Source organism: Salvelinus alpinus, chromosome 34, assembly GCF_045679555.1.
Source record: "Salvelinus alpinus chromosome 34, SLU_Salpinus.1, whole genome shotgun sequence".
NCBI classification, from domain to species: Eukaryota; Metazoa; Chordata; class Actinopteri; order Salmoniformes; family Salmonidae; genus Salvelinus; species Salvelinus alpinus.
Window position 1 is genome coordinate 1432865 of NC_092119.1, and position 21679 is coordinate 1454543.

The 21679-nt window shown below is 46.5% G+C and overlaps 1 gene segment (V, D, J or C); it reads right to left on the reverse strand.

Moving 5' to 3' along the window:
* LOC139563662 (M1-specific T cell receptor beta chain-like) overlaps window positions 1-21427 on the reverse strand; it is a 35224-nt gene extending 13797 nt beyond the window's left edge. Inside the window, 2 exon segments of the C gene segment in view lie at window positions 20421-20701; window positions 21331-21427. Of these exon segments, the coding sequence occupies window positions 20421-20701; window positions 21331-21379 (330 nt within the window).
* Window positions 21428-21679: the final 252 nt, after the last annotated feature.

A 21679-nucleotide genomic window follows, 5' to 3' on the forward strand; every position in this document is an offset into this window, starting at 1 on the left:
TTTAGTGAGTCCTCCAGATCAGAGGCCGTAGGGATGACCAGGGATGTTCTCTGTTTAGTGAGTCCTCCAGATCAGAGGCCGTAGGGATGACCAGGGATGTTCTCTGTTTAGTAAGTCCTCCAGATCAGAGGCAGTAGGGATGACCAGGGATGTTCTCTGTTTAGTGAGTCCTCCAGATCAGAGGCAGTAGGGATGACCAGGGATGTTCTCTGTTTAGTGAGTCCTCCAGATCAGAGGCAGTAGGGATGACCAGGGATGTTCTCTGTTTAGTGAGTCCTCCAGATCAGAGGCAGTAGGGATGACCAGGGATGTTCTCTGTTTAGTGAGTCCTCCAGATCAGAGGCAGTAGGGATGACCAGGGATGTTCTCTGTTTAGTGAGTCCTCCAGATCAGAGGCAGTAGGGATGACCAGGGATGTTCTCTGTTTAGTGAGTCCTCCAGATCAGAGGCAGTAGGGATGACCAGGGATGTTCTCTGTTTAGTGAGTCTGCCAGATCAGAGGCAGTAGGGATGACCAGGGATGTTCTCTGTTTAGTGAGTCCTCCAGATCAGAGGCAGTAGGGAGGACCAGGGATGTTCTCTGTTTAGTGAGTCCTCCAGATCAGAGGCAGTAGGGATGACCAGGGATGTTCTCTGTTTAGTGAGTCCTCCAGATCAGAGGCAGTAGGGATGACCAGGGATGTTCTCTGTTTAGTGAGTCCTCCAGATCAGAGGCAGTAGGGAGGACCAGGGATGTTCTCTGTTTAGTGAGTCCTCCAGATCAGAGGCAGTAGGGATGACCAGGGATGTTCTCTGTTTAGTGAGTCCTCCAGATCAGAGGCAGTAGGGAGGACCAGGGATGTTCTCTGTTTAGTGAGTCCTCCAGATCAGAGGCAGTAGGGATGACCAGGGATGTTCTCTGTTTAGTGAGTCCTCCAGATCAGAGGCAGTAGGGATGACCAGGGATGTTCTCTGTTTAGTGAGTCCTCCAGATCAGAGGCAGTAGGGATGACCAGGGATGTTCTCTGTTTAGTGAGTCCTCCAGATCAGAGGCAGTAGGGAGGACCAGGGATGTTCTCTGTTTAGTGAGTCCTCCAGATCAGAAGCAGTAGGGAGGACCAGGGATGTTCTCTGTTTAGTGAGTCCTCCAGATCAGAGGCAGTAGGGAGGACCAGGGATGTTCTCTGTTTAGTGAGTCCTCCAGATCAGAGGCAGTAGGGATGACCAGGGATGTTCTCTGTTTAGTGAGTCCTCCAGATCAGAGGCAGTAGGGATGACCAGGAATGTTCTCTGTTTAGTGAGTCCTCCAGATCAGAGGCAGTAGGGAGGACCAGGGATGTTCTCTGTTTAGTGAGTCCTCCAGATCAGAGGCAGTAGGGATGACCAGGGATGTTCTCTGTTTAGTGAGTCCTCCAGATCAGAGGCAGTAGGGATGACCAGGGATGTTCTCTGTTTAGTGAGTCCTCCAGATCAGAGGCAGTAGGGAGGACCAGGGATGTTCTCTGTTTAGTGAGTCCTCCAGATCAGAGGCAGTAGGGAGGACCAGGGATGTTCTCTGTTTAGTGAGTCCTCCAGATCAGAGGCAGTATGGAGGACCAGGAATGTTCTCTGTTTAGTGAGTCCTCCAGATCAGAGGCAGTAGGGAGGACCAGGAATGTTCTCTGTTTAGTGAGTCCTCCAGATCAGAGGCAGTAGGGAGGACCAGGAATGTTCTCTGTTTAGTGAGTCCTCCAGATCAGAGGCAGTAGGGAGGACCAGGGATGTTCTCTGTTTAGTGAGTCCTCCAGATCAGAGGCAGTAGGGAGGACCAGGAATGTTCTCTGTTTAGTGAGTCCTCCAGATCAGAGGCAGTAGGGAGGACCAGGGATGTTCTCTGTTTAGTGAGTCCTCCAGATCAGAGGCAGTAGGGAGGACCAGGAATGTTCTCTGTTTAGTGAGTCCTCCAGATCAGAGGCAGTAGGGAGGACCAGGAATGTTCTCTGTTTAGTGAGTCCTCCAGATCAGAGGCAGTAGGGAGGACCAGGAATGTTCTCTGTTTAGTGAGTCCTCCAGATCAGAGGCAGTAGGGAGGACCAGGAATGTTCTCTGTTTAGTGAGTCCTCCAGATCAGAGGCAGTAGGGAGGACCAGGAATGTTCTCTGTTTAGTGAGTCCTCCAGATCAGAGGCAGTAGGGAGGACCAGGAATGTTCTCTGTTTAGTGAGTCCTCCAGATCAGAGGCAGTAGGGAGGACCAGGGATGTTCTCTGTTTAGTGAGTCCTCCAGATCAGAGGCAGTAGGGAGGACCAGGAATGTTCTCTGTTTAGTGAGTCCTCCAGATCAGAGGCAGTAGGGAGGACCAGGGATGTTCTCTGTTTAGTGAGTCCTCCAGATCAGAGGCAGTAGGGAGGACCAGGAATGTTCTCTGTTTAGTGAGTCCTCCAGATCAGAGGCAGTAGGGAGGACCAGGAATGTTCTCTGTTTAGTGAGTCCTCCAGATCAGAGGCAGTAGGGAGGACCAGGAATGTTCTCTGTTTAGTGAGTCCTCCAGATCAGAGGCAGTAGGGAGGACCAGGGATGTTCTCTGTTTAGTGAGTCCTCCAGATCAGAGGCAGTAGGGAGGACCAGGAATGTTCTCTGTTTAGTGAGTCCTCCAGATCAGAGGCAGTAGGGAGGACCAGGGATGTTCTCTGTTTAGTGAGTCCTCCAGATCAGAGGCAGTAGGGATGACCAGGGATGTTCTCTGTTTAGTGAGTCCTCCAGATCAGAGGCAGTAGGGATGACCAGGGATGTTCTCTGTTTAGTGAGTCCTCCAGATCAGAGGCAGTAGGGAGGACCAGGGATGTTCTCTGTTTAGTGAGTCCTCCAGATCAGAAGCAGTAGGGAGGACCAGGGATGTTCTCTGTTTAGTGAGTCCTCCAGATCAGAGGCAGTAGGGAGGACCAGGGATGTTCTCTGTTTAGTGAGTCCTCCAGATCAGAGGCAGTAGGGATGACCAGGGATGTTCTCTGTTTAGTGAGTCCTCCAGATCAGAGGCAGTAGGGATGACCAGGGATGTTCTCTGTTTAGTGAGTCCTCCAGATCAGAGGCAGTAGGGAGGACCAGGGATGTTCTCTGTTTAGTGAGTCCTCCAGATCAGAGGCAGTAGGGATGACCAGGGATGTTCTCTGTTTAGTGAGTCCTCCAGATCAGAGGCAGTAGGGATGACCAGGGATGTTCTCTGTTTAGTGAGTCCTCCAGATCAGAGGCAGTAGGGAGGACCAGGGATGTTCTCTGTTTAGTGAGTCCTCCAGATCAGAGGCAGTAGGGAGGACCAGGGATGTTCTCTGTTTAGTGAGTCCTCCAGATCAGAGGCAGTAGGGAGGACCAGGAATGTTCTCTGTTTAGTGAGTCCTCCAGATCAGAGGCAGTAGGGAGGACCAGGAATGTTCTCTGTTTAGTGAGTCCTCCAGATCAGAGGCAGTAGGGAGGACCAGGAATGTTCTCTGTTTAGTGAGTCCTCCAGATCAGAGGCAGTAGGGAGGACCAGGAATGTTCTCTGTTTAGTGAGTCCTCCAGATCAGAGGCAGTAGGGAGGACCAGGAATGTTCTCTGTTTAGTGAGTCCTCCAGATCAGAGGCAGTAGGGAGGACCAGGGATGTTCTCTGTTTAGTGAGTCCTCCAGATCAGAGGCAGTAGGGAGGACCAGGAATGTTCTCTGTTTAGTGAGTCCTCCAGATCAGAGGCAGTAGGGAGGACCAGGGATGTTCTCTGTTTAGTGAGTCCTCCAGATCAGAGGCAGTAGGGAGGACCAGGAATGTTCTCTGTTTAGTGAGTCCTCCAGATCAGAGGCAGTAGGGAGGACCAGGAATGTTCTCTGTTTAGTGAGTCCTCCAGATCAGAGGCAGTAGGGAGGACCAGGAATGTTCTCTGTTTAGTGAGTCCTCCAGATCAGAGGCAGTAGGGAGGACCAGGGATGTTCTCTGTTTAGTGAGTCCTCCAGATCAGAGGCAGTAGGGAGGACCAGGAATGTTCTCTGTTTAGTGAGTCCTCCAGATCAGAGGCAGTAGGGAGGACCAGGAATGTTCTCTGTTTAGTGAGTCCTCCAGATCAAAGGCAGTAGGGAGGACCAGGGATGTTCTCTGTTTAGTGAGTCCTCCAGATCAGAGGCAGTAGGGAGGACCAGGAATGTTCTCTGTTTAGTGAGTACTCCAGATCAGAGGCAGTAGGGAGGACCAGGAATGTTCTCTGTTTAGTGAGTCCTCCAGATCAGAGGCAGTAGGGAGGACCAGGACTGTTCTCTGTTTAGTGAGTCCTCCAGATCAGAGGCAGTAGGGAGGACCAGGAATGTTCTCTGTTTAGTGAGTCATCCAGATCAGAGGCAGTAGGGAGGACCAGGGATGTTCTCTGTTTAGTGAGTCCTCCAGATCAGAGGCAGTAGGGAGGACCAGGAATGTTCTCTGTTTAGTGAGTCCTCCAGATCAGAGGCAGTAGGGAGGACCAGGAATGTTCTCTGTTTAGTGAGTCCTCCAGATCAGAGGCAGTAGGGAGGACCAGGGATGTTCTCTGTTTAGTGAGTCCTCCAGATCAGAGGCAGTAGGGAGGACCAGGAATGTTCTCTGTTTAGTGAGTCCTCCAGATCAGAGGCAGTAGGGAGGACCAGGGATGTTCTCTGTTTAGTGAGTCCTCCAGATCAGAGGCAGTAGGGAGGACCAGGGATGTTCTCTGTTTAGTGAGTCCTCCAGATCAGAGGCAGTAGGGAGGACCAGGAATGTTCTCTGTTTAGTGAGTCCTCCAGATCAGAGGCAGTAGGGAGGACCAGGAATGTTCTCTGTTTAGTGAGTCCTCCAGATCAGAGGCAGTAGGGAGGACCAGGGATGTTCTCTGTTTAGTGAGTCCTCCAGATCAGAGGCAGTAGGGAGGACCAGGGATGTTCTCTGTTTAGTGAGTCCTCCAGATCAGAGGCAGTAGGGAGGACCAGGGATGTTCTCTGTTTAGTGAGTCCTCCAGATCAGAGGCAGTAGGGAGGACCAGGAATGTTCTCTGTTTAGTGAGTCCTCCAGATCAGAGGCAGTAGGGAGGACCAGGAATGTTCTCTGTTTAGTGAGTCCTCCAGATCAGAGGCAGTAGGGAGGACCAGGGATGTTCTCTGTTTAGTGAGTCCTCCAGATCAGAGGCAGTAGGGAGGACCAGGAATGTTCTCTGTTTAGTGAGTCCTCCAGATCAGAGGCAGTAGGGAGGACCAGGAATGTTCTCTGTTTAGTGAGTCCTCCAGATCAGAGGCAGTAGGGAGGACCAGGGATGTTCTCTGTTTAGTGAGTCCTCCAGATCAGAGGCAGTAGGGAGGACCAGGAATGTTCTCTGTTTAGTGAGTCCTCCAGATCAGAGGCAGTAGGGAGGACCAGGGATGTTCTCTGTTTAGTGAGTCCTCCAGATCAGAGGCAGTAGGGAGGACCAGGGATGTTCTCTGTTTAGTGAGTCCTCCAGATCAGAGGCAGTAGGGAGGACCAGGGATGTTCTCTGTTTAGTGAGTCCTCCAGATCAGAGGCAGTAGGGAGGACCAGGAATGTTCTCTGTTTAGTGAGTCCTCCAGATCAGAGGCAGTAGGGAGGACCAGGGATGTTCTCTGTTTAGTGAGTCCTCCAGATCAGAGGCAGTAGGGAGGACCAGGAATGTTCTCTGTTTAGTGAGTCCTCCAGATCAGAGGCAGTAGGGATGACCAGGGATGTTCTCTGTTTAGTGAGTCCTCCAGATCAGAGGCAGTAGGGAGGACCAGGAATGTTCTCTGTTTAGTGAGTCCTCCAGATCAGAGGCAGTAGGGAGGACCAGGAATGTTCTCTGTTTAGTGAGTCCTCCAGATCAGAGGCAGTAGGGAGGACCAGGGATGTTCTCTGTTTAGTGAGTCCTCCAGATCAGAGGCAGTAGGGAGGACCAGGAATGTTCTCTGTTTAGTGAGTCCTCCAGATCAGAGGCAGTAGGGAGGACCAGGAATGTTCTCTGTTTAGTGAGTCCTCCAGATCAGAGGCAGTAGGGAGGACCAGGGATGTTCTCTGTTTAGTGAGTCCTCCAGATCAGAGGCAGTAGGGAGGACCAGGGATGTTCTCTGTTTAGTGAGTCCTCCAGATCAGAGGCAGTAGGGAGGACCAGGGATGTTCTCTGTTTAGTGAGTCCTCCAGATCAGAGGCAGTAGGGAGGACCAGGAATGTTCTCTGTTTAGTGAGTCCTCCAGATCAGAGGCAGTAGGGAGGACCAGGGATGTTCTCTGTTTAGTGAGTCCTCCAGATCAGAGGCAGTAGGGAGGACCAGGAATGTTCTCTGTTTAGTGAGTCCTCCAGATCAGAGGCAGTAGGGAGGACCAGGAATGTTCTCTGTTTAGTGAGTCCTCCAGATCAGAGGCAGTAGGGAGGACCAGGGATGTTCTCTGTTTAGTGAGTCCTCCAGATCAGAGGCAGTAGGGAGGACCAGGAATGTTCTCTGTTTAGTGAGTCCTCCAGATCAGAGGCAGTAGGGAGGACCAGGAATGTTCTCTGTTTAGTGAGTCCTCCAGATCAGAGGCAGTAGGGAGGACCAGGAATGTTCTCTGTTTAGTGAGTCCTCCAGATCAGAGGCAGTAGGGAGGACCAGGGATGTTCTCTGTTTAGTGAGTCCTCCAGATCAGAGGCAGTAGGGAGGACCAGGAATGTTCTCTGTTTAGTGAGTCCTCCAGATCAGAGGCAGTAGGGAGGACCAGGAATGTTCTCTGTTTAGTGAGTCCTCCAGATCAGAGGCAGTAGGGAGGACCAGGGATGTTCTCTGTTTAGTGAGTCCTCCAGATCAGAGGCAGTAGGGAGGACCAGGAATGTTCTCTGTTTAGTGAGTCCTCCAGATCAGAGGCAGTAGGGAGGACCAGGAATGTTCTCTGTTTAGTGAGTCCTCCAGATCAGAGGCAGTAGGGAGGACCAGGGATGTTCTCTGTTTAGTGAGTCCTCCAGATCAGAGGCAGTAGGGAGGACCAGGGATGTTCTCTGTTTAGTGAGTCCTCCAGATCAGAGGCAGTAGGGAGGACCAGGGATGTTCTCTGTTTAGTGAGTCCTCCAGATCAGAGGCAGTAGGGAGGACCAGGAATGTTCTCTGTTTAGTGAGTCCTCCAGATCAGAGGCAGTAGGGAGGACCAGGGATGTTCTCTGTTTAGTGAGTCCTCCAGATCAGAGGCAGTAGGGAGGACCAGGAATGTTCTCTGTTTAGTGAGTCCTCCAGATCAGAGGCAGTAGGGAGGACCAGGGATGTTCTCTGTTTAGTGAGTCCTCCAGATCAGAGGCAGTAGGGAGGACCAGGAATGTTCTCTGTTTAGTGAGTCCTCCAGATCAGAGGCAGTAGGGAGGACCAGGGATGTTCTCTGTTTAGTGAGTCCTCCAGATCAGAGGCAGTAGGGAGGACCAGGAATGTTCTCTGTTTAGTGAGTCCTCCAGATCAGAGGCAGTAGGGATGACCAGGGATGTTCTCTGTTTAGTGAGTCCTCCAGATCAGAGGCAGTAGGGAGGACCAGGAATGTTCTCTTGATAAGTGTAGTGAGTTAGACCATTTTCCAGATCCAGCTAGGCAGTAGGGAGGTACCAGGAATGTTCCACCCACACAGATTGTTCTATCTATTCATCAGAAAACACAGCGTTCTTCAGGAGGCTGAAGACATTTCAGCGTTGTCATCTGAAGCACTGATAAACTTCGACAGGTGCACAATACGAGAGCATCCTAATTGGACTGATGTCACTAACAAGGCACGTTCAGCTGCTCCATTACGCAGCCGTACGGCTCTCCAGAGGGTAGCGAGGTTGGCAGAATGCATCATCCGGGGTAAGCTACCTGCCCTCCAGGACAACTACATCGTCCGATGTCACATTGGACGGGTTGATCATCAAGGATTCAACAACCATCTCTCAAGCCACTAGCCTAATCACACCACTATCATCCAGAAGTTGAGGTTAGTACAGGTGCATCCATTCATGTACTTAGAGACTGAAAAATAGCTGCTATCTCAAGGCCATCAGACTGTTAATATAGTCATTACTAACATGTAACAGCCGCAGACAACACAAACAGGAGACAGTCTTTACAGAAACACTTAAACATGGAGACAGTCTTTACAGAAACTACGTAAACAGGTAGCACCAGCCACTTTACAGACAACACAAACTAGGAGACAGTCTTTACAGAAACACAAACAGGAGACAGTCTCTTACAGAAACACAAACAGGAGACAGTACTTTACAGAAACTACAAACAGCGAGACAGACTTTACAGTAATACACAAACCAGGAGACAGTCTTTACACGAAACACACAACAGGAGTACAGTACTTTACAGAAACACAACACAGGAGACAGTCTTTACAGAAACACAAACAGGAGACAGTCTTTACAGAAACACAAACAGGAGACAGACTTTACAGAAACACAAACAGGAGACATTCCTGAGGACCAGGAATGTTCTCTGTTTAGTGAGTCCTCCAGATCAGAGGCAGTAGGGAGGACCAGGGATGTTCTCTGTTTAGTGAGTCCTCCAGATCAGATGCAGTAGGGAGGACCAGGAATGTTCTCTGTTTAGTGAGTCCTCCAGATCAGAGGCAGTAGGGAGGACCAGGAATGTTCTCTGTTTAGTGAGTCTTCCAGATCAGAGGCAGTAGGGAGGACCAGGGATGTTCTCTGTTTAGTGAGTCCTCCAGATCAGAGGCAGTAGGGAGGACCAGGAATGTTCTCTGTTTAGTGAGTCCTCCAGATCAGAGGCAGTAGGGAGGACCAGGGATGTTCTCTGTTTAGTGAGTCCTCCAGATCAGAGGCAGTAGGGAGGACCAGGAATGTTCTCTGTTTAGTGAGTCCTCCAGATCAGAGGCAGTAGGGATGACCAGGGATGTTCTCTGTTTAGTGAGTCCTCCAGATCAGAGGCAGTAGGGAGGACCAGGAATGTTCTCTGTTTAGTGAGTCCTCCAGATCAGAGGCAGTAGGGAGGACCAGGAATGTTCTCTGTTTAGTGAGTCCTCCAGATCAGAGGCAGTAGGGAGGACCAGGGATGTTCTCTGTTTAGTGAGTCCTCCAGATCAGAGGCAGTAGGGAGGACCAGGAATGTTCTCTGTTTAGTGAGTCCTCCAGATCAGAGGCAGTAGGGAGGACCAGGAATGTTCTCTGTTTAGTGAGTCCTCCAGATCAGAGGCAGTAGGGAGGACCAGGGATGTTCTCTGTTTAGTGAGTCCTCCAGATCAGAGGCAGTAGGGAGGACCAGGGATGTTCTCTGTTTAGTGAGTCCTCCAGATCAGAGGCAGTAGGGAGGACCAGGAATGTTCTCTGTTTAGTGTGAATTAGGCAATTTTCCTGTCCTGCTAAGCATTCCAAATGTAACAAGTACTTTTGGGTTTCAGGGGAGTAAAAAGTAGATTATTTTCTTTAGGAATGTAGTGAAGTAAAAGTTGTGAAAAATATAAATAGTAAAGTACATATACCCCCAGAAAAACGACTTAAGAAGTACTTTACAGTATTTTTACTTAAGTACTTTACACCACTGTATACTAGGGATACCTCCATGACAGTCAGACAGTCAGAGAAACACCCACCAATTGTTCTATCTATTCATCAGAAAAACAGCGTTTTAAGGGAAACATTAGCTTTTATCTGAAGCTGATAAAGAAGGGAAATACAACATCTAATTGGACTGATGTACTAACAAGGCAGTTCAGCGTCCATTACGCAGCTCGTCTCCTGCTTCAGTGATCTCCTGTACTTCAACAACACATGTCCTCACATTGGACGGGTTGATTAGGATTCAAACCTTCTCTCACACAGCCTAATACACACTCTCAGAGTTGGTTTACCCCATTCATGTACTTGGTAATGTGCCTGGATAATAATATATCATTATAATGTAAACGCAGAAACACAAACAGGAGACAGTCTTTACAGAAACACAAACAGGAGACAGTCTTTACAGAAACACAAACAGGAGACAGACTTTACAGAAACACAAACAGGAGACAGTCTTTACAGAAACACAAACAGGAGACAGTCTTTACAGAAACACAAACAGGAGACAGTCTTTACAGAAACACAAACAGGAGACAGTCTTTACAGAAACACAAACAGGAGACAGTCTTTACAGAAACACAAACAGGAGACAGTCTTTACAGAAACACAAACAGGAGACAGTCTTTACAGAAACACAAACAGGAGACAGTCTTTACAGAAACACAAACAGGAGACAGTCTTTACAGAAATACAAACAGGAGACAGACTTTACAGAAACACAAACAGGAGACAGTCTTTACAGAAACACAAACAGGAGACAGTCTTTACAGAAACACAAACAGGAGACAGTCTTTACAGAAACACAAACAGGAGACAGTCTTTACAGAAACACAAACAGGAGACAGTCTTTACAGAAACACAAACAGGAGACAGTCTTTACAGAAACACAAACAGGAGACAGTCTTTACAGAAACACAAACAGGAGACAGTCTTTACAGAAACACAAACAGGAGACAGTCTTTACAGAAACACAAACAGGAGACAGTCTTTACAGAAACACAAACAGGAGACAGTCTTTACAGAAACACAAACAGGAGACAGTCTTTACAGAAACACAAACAGGAGACAGTCTTTACAGAAACACAAACAGGAGACAGTCTTTACAGAAACACAAACAGGAGACAGACTTTACAGAAACACAAACAGGAGACAGTCTTTACAGAAACACAAACAGGAGACAGACTTTACAGAAACACAAACAGGAGACAGTCTTTACAGAAACACAAACAGGAGACAGACTTTACAGAAACACAAACAGGAGACAGTCTTTACAGAAACACAAACAGGAGACAGACTTTACAGAAACACAAACAGGAGACAGTCTTTACAGAAACACAAACAGGAGACAGACTTTACAGAAACACAAACAGGAGACAGTCTTTACAGAAACACAAACAGGAGACAGACTTTACAGAAACACAAACAGGAGACAGTCTTTACAGAAACACAAACAGGAGACAGACTTTACAGAAACACAAACAGGAGACAGTCTTTACAGAAACACAAACAGGAGACAGTCTTTACAGAAACACAAACAGGAGACAGTCTTTACAGAAACACAAACAGGAGACAGTCTTTACAGAAACACAAACAGGAGACAGTCTTTACAGAAACACAAACAGGAGACAGTCTTTACAGAAACACAAACAGGAGACAGTCTTTACAGAAACACAAACAGGAGACAGTCTTTACAGAAACACAAACAGGAGACAGTCTTTACAGAAACACAAACAGGAGACAGTCTTTACAGAAACACAAACAGGAGACAGTCTTTACAGAAACACAAACAGGAGACAGTCTTTACAGAAACACAAACAGGAGACAGACTTTACAGAAACACAAACAGGAGACAGTCTTTACAGAAACACAAACAGGAGACAGTCTTTACAGAAACACAAACAGGAGACAGTCTTTACAGAAACGCAAACAGGAGACAGTCTTTACAGAAACACAAACAGGAGACAGTCTTTACAGAAACACAAACAGGAGACAGTCTTTACAGAAACACAAACAGGAGACAGTCTTTACAGAAACACAAACAGGAGACAGTCTTTACAGAAACACAAACAGGAGACAGTCTTTACAGAAACACAAACAGGAGACAGTCTTTACAGAAACACAAACAGGAGACAGTCTTTACAGAAACACAAACAGGAGACAGTCTTTACGGAAACACAAACAGGAGACAGTCTTTACAGAAACACAAACAGGAGACAGTCTTTACGGAAACACAAACAGGAGACAGTCTTTACAGAAACACAAACAGGAGACAGTCTTTACAGAAACACAAACAGGAGACAGTCTTTACAGAAACACAAACAGGAGACAGTCTTTACGGAAACACAAACAGGAGACAGTCTTTACAGAAACACAAACAGGAGACAGTCTTTACGGAAACACAAACAGGAGACAGTCTTTACAGAAACACAAACAGGAGACAGTCTTTACAGAAACACAAACAGGAGACAGTCTTTACGGAAACACAAACAGGAGACAGTCTTTACAGAAACACAAACAGGAGACAGTCTTTACAGAAACACAAACAGGAGACAGTCTTTACAGAAACACAAACAGGAGACAGTCTTTACAGAAACGCAAACAGGAGACAGACTTTACAGAAACACAAACAGGAGACAGTCTTTACAGAAACACAAACAGGAGACAGTCTTTACAGAAACACAAACAGGAGACAGTCTTTACAGAAACGCAAACAGGAGACAGACTTTACAGAAACACAAACAGGAGACAGTCTTTACAGAAACACAAACAGGAGACAGTCTTTACAGAAACACAAACAGGAGACAGTCTTTACAGAAACACAAACAGGAGACAGTCTTTACAGAAACACAAACAGGAGACAGTCTTTACAGAAACACAAACAGGAGACAGTCTTTACAGAAACACAAACAGGAGACAGTCTTTACAGAAACACAAACAGGAGACAGTCTTTACAGAAACACAAACAGGAGACAGTCTTTACAGAAACACAAACAGGAGACAGTCTTTACAGAAACACAAACAGGAGACAGACTTTACAGAAACACAAACAGGAGACAGTCTTTACAGAAACACAAACAGGAGACAGTCTTTACAGAAACACAAACAGGAGACAGTCTTTACAGAAACACAAACAGGAGACAGTCTTTACAGAAACACAAACAGGAGACAGTCTTTACAGAAACACAAACAGGAGACAGTCTTTACAGAAACACAATACAGGTTTTACAGAAACACAAAACATAACACAAATCTAACAGTAAAGGCATAAATCCTCCAATACAAACTTGTTTAAACCTAGCTAGCTTGCTATGTGAAAATGTGTGGTTAATTAAATGTGTGGTTAATTAAATGTGTGGTTAATTAAATGCGTGGTTAATTAAATGTGTGGTTAAATAAATGTGTGGTTAATGAAATGTGTGGTTAAATAAATTTTAGCTAACCCTATCCCTTTTCCTAACCTTAACTTAATTATCCTAACCTGCTACGAAAAGTGAAATCTGACATTCATTTGACGAGAGCTGTATCCCTTCTAGCCTGTGCCTGTACACGCCTCAGGTTTATCGAACTCCCTCAGCGCTAACCAGAACAAGGTTGGTGGTTGGGATCAGTGGCGTTCGGTGACGTTTAAGATGAGAGAGGACTAATTTGTTTTATATGAGCACGGCCTCATTTCTATTACAGCATATTGGATGACTGCCATTCATATTCCATTCATCCAGTTCAATGTAACATCCATAGGTTTAGGCTTCTACATGATTCTCAAATTTTCCCTATATTCATCATGAGGTTGCTACAACCTAGCCTATGAATGACAGATTACAACGTAGGTTCACACAGGTCAAGATAAAAAAAAATTGTAATCAAGGTGACAGACAGTGACACATTCAATACCGCCTTGCTCACTCTGGCCTGCATCTAGCTGATCTAGGATGTACTCATTAGTCCAACAGTTGCAAACGAGAGTTTCAATTGGACAAATTCAGGTATGTTTATTTCATTTCGTTCTGTTTTCTTCCGTTTAAGAAAATGTTTTTCAACAGAATCGGCGGAATGAATACACCCCTGATCACACACAAACACAGTTCACTTTCAAACTAACCACATACACATAGCAGGACTAATTTGTTCGTTGTAGAATTGCTTCTCGCATCTATGCTCTCTCCTCTCACCTTTTCCCTTCACAACACATCAGCTGTCTGTGACCATGCAAAACCCCCCCGTTCTAAGCCAAACCTTCATATCATAACCGCTACTGTCAGAAACCGTCTCAGGAAGCTCATCTGCGTGTTTGTCATCCTCACCAGGGTCTTGACCTGACTGCAGTTCAGCGTTGTAACTGATTTCAGTGAGCAAATGCTCACCTTCGATGGCCACTGGCATGCTGGAGAAGTGTGCTCTTCACAATGAATCTCAATTTCAACTGTACCGGGCAGATGGCAGACAGCTTGTATGGCGTCGTGTGGGCGAGCGGTTTGCTGATGTCAACGTTGTGAATAGATGGTGGTGGGGTTATGGTATGGGCAGGTATAAGCTACGGACAACAAACACAATTGCATTTTATCGATGGCAATTTGAATGCACATTGATACCATGATGAGATCCTGAGCAGCCCATTGTCGTGCCATTCATCCACCGCCATCACCTCATGTTTCAGCATGATAATCCACGGCCCCATGTCACAAGGATCTGTACACATTTCCTGGAAGCTGAAAATGTTGGTGCACAATTGGCCCAGCGTCGTCCGGGTTAGGGGAGGGTTTGGCCCGGGTAGGCCATCATTGTAAATAAGGATTTGTTCTTACCTGACTTGCCAGGTTAAATCAAATAAAAAAATAAGTCGGTAAGTATACCTCTGTCTGTGTGGGGGCCAATGCTGGAGTGGGCAAGGAGTCATGTACCCTCAGCAGAGGCATTGCACCTCTGTTGTCATCACCAGTTGGAGAGGAAGCTATGGCCCGCTAGCTAACAACAGTTACCTAGCTACAACAAAAACACATACTATTAAAGCATTCTGTCCTGAATTCAATTGTGAATATTGCTGAGAATTTAACTAAATATATTGAGCGTCAATGTTGTCAGGTTATAACGTTATATAGCTAGCTAATAACTTGTACCCGCTAGGTACTGGTTGATAGCGGTGACGAGTAGTCTAGACAGGAGAACGATATCACAGCCTAACATAGATAAAGTAGATCCCCAATGAAGACATGCTACATTTTCACTTTGACTGAGACTGTGTGATCTGTAATTATAATTCTATCATTTTTCTGTTTCTCCTTCAACAAAAATGTAATATTTAAATAAATGTCATGTTTAAATATTAGCCTGTTAGCTCCCATGTAACTAGTTAGCATTCCCTCATGGTTTCTCTAATTTTCGAACGGAAGGGAGTGGTCATAATGAATCCTTCCTCTGTGGTTCAGGTGGCTCCGTTGACAACTTCTCTGTGGTTCGGGTGTCTCTGTTGACAACTTCTCTGTGGTTCAGGTGTCTCCGTTGACAACTTCTCTGTGGTTCAGGTGTCTCTGTTGACAACTTCTCTGTGGTTCAGGTGTCTCTGTTGACAACTTCTCTGTGGTTCAGGTGGCTCCGTTGACAACTTCTCTGTGGTTCAGGTGTCTCCGTTGACAACTTCTCTGTGGTTCAGGTGTCTCTGTTGACAACTTCTCTGTGGTTCAGGTGTCTCCGTTGACAACTTCTCTGTGGTTCAGGTGTCTCTGTTGACAACTTCTCTGTGGTTCAGGTGTCTCTGTTGACAACTTCTCTGTGGTTCAGGTGTCTCCGTTGACAACTTCTCTGTGGTTCGGGTGTCTCCGTTGACAACTTCTCTGTGGTTCAGGTGTCTCTGTTGACAACTTCTCTGTGGTTCAGGTGTCTCCGTTGACAACTTCTCTGTGGTTCGGGTGTCTCCGTTGACAACTTCTCTGTGGTTCAGGTGTCTCTGTTGACAACTTCTCTGTGGTTCAGGTGTCTCTGTTGACAACTTCTCTGTGGTTCAGGTGTCTCTGTTGACAACTTCTCTGTGGTTCAGGTGTCTCCGTTGACAACTTCTCTGTGGTTCAGGTGTCTCCGTTGACAATTTCTCTGTGGTTCAGGTGTCTCTGTTGACAATTTCTCTGTGGTTCAGGTGTCTCTGTTGACAATTTCTCTGTGGTTCGGGTGTCTCTGTTGACAACTTCTCTGTGGTTCAGGTGTCTCCGTTGACAATTTCTCTGTGGTTCAGGTGTCTCTGTTGACAATTTCTCTGTGGTTCGGGTGTCTCCGTTGACAACTTCTCTGTGGTTCAGGTGTCTCCGTTGACGACTTCTCTGTGGTTCAGGTGGCTCCGTTGACAACTTCTCTGTGGTTCAGGTGTCTCTGTTGACAACTTCTCTGTGGTTCAGGTGGCTCCGTTGACAACTTCTCTGTGGTTCAGGTGTCTCCGTTGACAACTTCTCTGTGGTTCGGGTGGCTCCGTTGACAACTTCTCTGTGGTTCGGGTGGCTCCGTTGACAACTTCTCTGTGGTTCGGGTGTCTCCGTTGACAACTTCTCTGTGGTTCAGGTGTCTCTGTTGACAACTTCTCTGTGGTTCAGGTGGCTCCGTTGACAATTTCTCTGTGGTTCAGGTGTCTCTGTTGACAACTTCTCTGTGGTTCAGGTGTCTCTGTTGACAACTTCTCTGTGGTTCAGGTGTCTCCGTTGACAACTTCTCTGTGGTTCGGGTGGCTCCGTTGACAACTTCTCTGTGGTTCAGGTGTCTCCGTTGACAACTTCTCTGTGGTTCAGGTGTCTCTGTTGACAACTTCTCTGTGGTTCAGGTGGCTCCGTTGACAATTTCTCTGTGGTTCAGGTGTCTCTGTTGACAACTTCTCTGTGGTTCAGGTGGCTCCGTTGACAATTTCTCTGTGGTTCAGGTGGCTCCGTTGACAATTTCTCTGTGGTTCAGGTGTCTCTGTTGACAATTTCTCTGTGGTTCGGGTGTCTCTGTTGACAACTTCTCTGTGGTTCGGGTGTCTCCGTTGACAACTTCTCTGTGGTTCAGGTGTCTCTGTTGACAACTTCTCTGTGGTTCAGGTGTCTCCGTTGACAACATGGTGGAATGTCTTGGAGGTCATTTAAAAAAGTGCCTATGTGATAATGCTAATATTTCAAACTCCCTTTCAGCAAGAAAACTAGCCATCTGGCGACCATATAGGAGTTCTCAGCTGAGGTGACACATGTCGGTCAGGAATATGGGCGGAGAAAAGAGGAGGAGAAAAACTCGCTTTGACATGCATTGGCCACGCAAAATCTAATATAGACATGACATATGACTATAGAATCCTTGACTAGGCCAGCGAGTAAGAGGTCACAAAACTGGTATCTGAACAGATCAGTTTTCTGATTCCATAACCATTAACAGGAAGATGGTTTAGAGCTCTGTTCAATCCATAACGCTGAAGCAGATTCCGCAATCAAAATTTGAAAGGTATTTTTTCCGATCCGATTGAGCCGACTGGTTCACTGGTTCTCCGATAAGGCGGGAACATGGCTTTTCAATGTCAATCACGCTGTAAAGCTGAACTTCTGAGATGCGGATCGAAACGAGCCCCAAGTCCAGAAGAAGACGGAGAGCCCCAACATGAGAACATTGCGCGTGACGGGGGGGGGGGGGGGGGGGAGGCAGGTGTGCGTACTGATGGTGACAGGAGTGCGTAATGCTGGGTTAGCCTGGCGCCTTCGAGCACCAGGGAGGGAGAGCGGGAGCAGGCGTGACACTCTGTGGTTCCGGTGTCACTTTTGACAGGTTCTCTGTGGTTCAGGTGTGTCTGTTGACAACTTGGTGGAATGCCTTGAAGGTCATTTCGAAACGAGCCCCGAGTCCAGAAGAAGACGGAGAGCCCCAACATGAGAACATTGTTCTTCTTTACTGCTTGTTTTTTGGTCATGTTTTACAATTGAAAAAAACTCTACAATTAAAATAAAAGGTTATAAATGGAGGACTAAGACCAAAATACCAAGAAATTAGAGATGTCACCACACCAACTATACCTCCACTACCCCTCCTCTCCTCCTTCTCTCTGGTGTGGTTTCTTCCTCCCCCTCCTCTCCTCTCCTCTCCCCCCTCCACCCCCTCCTCTCCTCTCCCCCTTCTCTCTGGTGTGGTTTCTTCCTGCCCTCCCCCCCTCCTTTCCCCCTTCTCTCTGATGTGGTTTCTTCCTCCCCCTCCTCCCTCCCCCCTACTCTCCTCTCCTCTCCCCCTTCTCTCCCCCTTCTCTCTGGTATGGTTTCTTCCTCTCTCCCCCCCCCCCCCTCTCCCCCCTCCTTCTGTGGCTTCTAGGGGTTGTTGTAAGGAAGTGTATCTGTTCTGAGTCATCGTGCTGCACTGGAAGCACAGTAATACACAGCCCCGTCCCCAACCTCCAGGTTCTTGATCTCCAGAGTGGATCTGGTCAGCTCCGGCCTGCTCATGGTGTAATGTACATCCTTCTCAAAGGGAGGTTGTATTTCCCACACGCCTTGACCCTGAGAATATGTTAGCATCTCCATGTTGTTGTCTCTCTGTCGGTACCAGAACATGTAGTAGTAGCTGCTGTCGTCATGGTAACACCGTAGAGTGACTGACACGTCTCCTTCTCTACACACAGACTGGACAGGAGACTGTTGAACTGTTACACCGACACAGTAATCTGTAAAGAAAAAATACATGAAACATTAAAACATCTATGAAGTAAGTATCAACCTGAAAGTGATTACAAATTAAAATCATTTCTGTAATTTCAACGATCGCAGGAACAATGATCAGGTTGACTTTGAACACACAGAATATCAGTTTCCACACTGCTGATTTGTGAAGCCGGTCATGTGTGTAAGTAGAGGACAGTTCTTACTGGCAGAGAGGAGGAGAGCCAGAGTCACACGCAGCAGCTTCATCCTGACAGACATCAGATGACTGAGAGAAAGAGGGACAGTCTGAACGTCTCCTCCGTTCACTCTCCTTTCTCTCTCTCTCTGTCTCTCTCTCTTCTTCCTCCTCCTCCTCTCACCTGGAGGAGAAATGGACCAAAGCTTATTTGATCTAATAGAAGTTTGATAATGGTTAGATTGATACGAATGCACTGGTATAAGTAGACGCACGTGGCATTTTGGCAACTTTGAATTATTCTACTTTATATCAGAGTTGTGCCTTTTGTCATAGAGATATATAGAGGACTCGTCATGGATACAACCCGTTTTAGCATACACATTACCATTGAGGGAATCCCACCATTTTAAAGTAGTCAACTGGGTGGGGAGCAATTGTAATGGCGTCTTTTTTGTAGGCATTAACTCCGCCATGGATCGTTGGACAAAGCCTATGGGGTTATGAATGGAGTAGGGTTTATGGATAAATCTTATACGTTTGGTTCAGTGACATAATCTTCATCAGATTTTCGAAGCCTTTTATGTAAATCAGAAAAACAACATAAAGCATATAAACGTTTTATAATGAATAAATGCCATGTTAACTGACTGATATTATCTCATAGAACAAAACATATAAGATCTCCTGGGTTAACCTCTGACCTTTTTCACCGTTTATAACTCCAAAACCCTATACCCCCCCCCCCCCCCCCCCCATTAATTTCCCCATAGGAATGGCTGAATGAACCAGAGGTAACTCATTTCCGGTTTTTAGGACTATAAACTGGCGAGTTTTTTTTTTTTTTAATTTATTTTATTTCACCTTTATTTAACCAGGTAGGCTAGTTGAGAACAAGTTCTCATTTGCAACTGCGACCTGGCCAAAATAAAGCATAGCAGTGTGAACAGACAACACAGAGTTACACATGGAGTAAACAATAAACAAGTCAATAACATGGTAGAAAAAAAAGAGAATCTATATACAATGTGTGCAAAAGGCATGAGGTAGGCAATAAATCGAATAATTACAATTTAGCAGATTAACACTGGAGTGATAAATCATCAGATGATCATGTGCAAGAAGAGATACTGGTGTGCAAAAGAGCAGAAAAGTAAATAAATAAAAGCAGTATGGGGGGTGAGGTAGGTAAATTGGGTGGGTAGTTTACAGATGGACTATGTACAGCTGCAGCGATCGGTTAGCTGCTCGGATAGCAGATTTTTAAAGTTGTTGAGGGAGATAAAAGTCTCCAACTTCAGAGATTTTTGCAATTCGTTCCAGTCGCAGGCAGCAGAGAACTGGAAGGAAAGGCGTCCAAATGAGGTTTTGGCTTTAGGGATGATCAGTGAGATACACCTGCTGGAGCGCGTGTTGCGGGTGGGTGTAGCCATCGTGACCAGTGAACTGAGATAAGGCGGCACTTTACCTAGCATAGCCTTGTAGATGACCTGGAGCCAGTGGGTCTGACGACGAACATGTAGCGAGGGCCAGCCGACTAGGGCATACAGGTCGCAGTGGTGGGTCGTATAAGGTGCTTTAGTAACAAAACGAATGGCACTGTGATAAAGTTCTTTGAAGAAGAAGAAAATTGACTACTTTAAAATGGAGATAGTCTCAATGGCGCCGCCCATGCTGTCACAGACGCTATATTGGCACAGATACAAAGATGACTCTATCTATCTCTATGGCCTGTTGTTCACACGCGTATCTGCCGTCTCATTGGCTAGAATGGTCCCACCTGATCTCATCTCTTCCCGCCTGCCTTCTGTCTTTGTAGACATCGTTGTTTTTTCCATTGTTAGAGCAGTCACTCGAATATCTTGTCAATATAATAGACACTCTTTGTTGTAGTGTAGAGGGAGGGGGAGGGGTTTTATGTGTAGTGTAGAGGGAGGGGGAGGGGTTTTGTGTGTAGTGTAGAGGGAGGGGGAGGGGTTTTGTTGTAGTGTAGAGGGAGGGGGAGGGGTTTTGTGTGTCGTGGAGGGGGAGGGGTTTTGTGTGTAGTGTAGAGGAAGGGGTAGGGGTTTTGTGTGTAGTGCAAAGTGTAGCTGATTCACTGTGCTTTACTCACAGCACAATAATATAGCCCAGTGTCTTCAACCCTCACTGCAAGCGACCCCAGAAAACCCTCATCCTCTGCGTCGCCTGAGATGTTAAAGTTTTCCGCAACATCAAGAGCTTGTTTAAAGGACAGGAAGCCGATGAGCTGGAGCTGTTGTCCATGTGTCTGACGGTACCAGTAGATCTTATCATATTTTTTGTCATGGTGACTGCAGGTCATCTTTAAGGTGTTTCCTGGCCTCTTGGTGAGATGACGAGGAGATTGGTGGACGGAGAGGGACACACAGGAACCTGGGGAGAAGACAGCAGGAGAAGAGAGAGACGATGAAACACAGAGAGACAATAATAAAACAGATAAGCTACTAACTACCTGATATCCTGAACCTCACCTTCACCTGATATACTGAACCTCACCTTCATCTGATATCCTGAACCTCACCTTCACCTGATATACTGAACCTCACCTTCACCTGATATACTGAACCTCACCTTCACCTGATATCCTGAACCTCACCTTCACCTGATATCCTGAACCTCACCTTCACCTGATATCCTGAACCTCACCTTCACCTGATATCCTGAACCTCACCTTCACCTGATATCCTGAACCTCACCTTCACCTGATATCCTGAACCTCACCTTCACCTGATATACTGAACCTCACCTTCACCTGATATACTGAACCTCACCTTCACCTGATATCCTGAACCTCACCTTCACCTGATATACTGAGCCTTACCTTCACCTGATATCCTGAACCTTACCTTCACCTGATATACTGAGCCTTACCTTCACCTGATATCCTGAACCTTACCTTCACCTGATATCCTGAACCTCACCTTCACCTGATATCCTGAACCTTACCTTCACCTGATATACTGAGCCTTACCTTCACCTGATATCCTGAACCTTATCCTCACCTGTGAGCCAGAGGAGTGAAACAGTAGCCGCGAGGAGAACTCTGATCATGATGTCTGTCTGTCTGTCTGTCTGTCAGAGCTGTAGAGTTAGATCTGTCTGTCTGTCAGAGCTATAGAGTTAGATCTATGTCTATGGTCTGAGGTGTTCAGAGTGTTTTGTTCTGAGGTGGGAGGAGCTTATAGCTGACCTATCACCCCACAGTACAGTGGAACATTACTGCCCTCTGCTGGATCAGCTGGAATGTATTGGTACAATAACATAAAACAAAACATAAGAGTTTGTAAAAAATAAATAAAAAAAATGAACAAAGACAAACAATACCTTAAAAAATATCTATAAATGTATCCT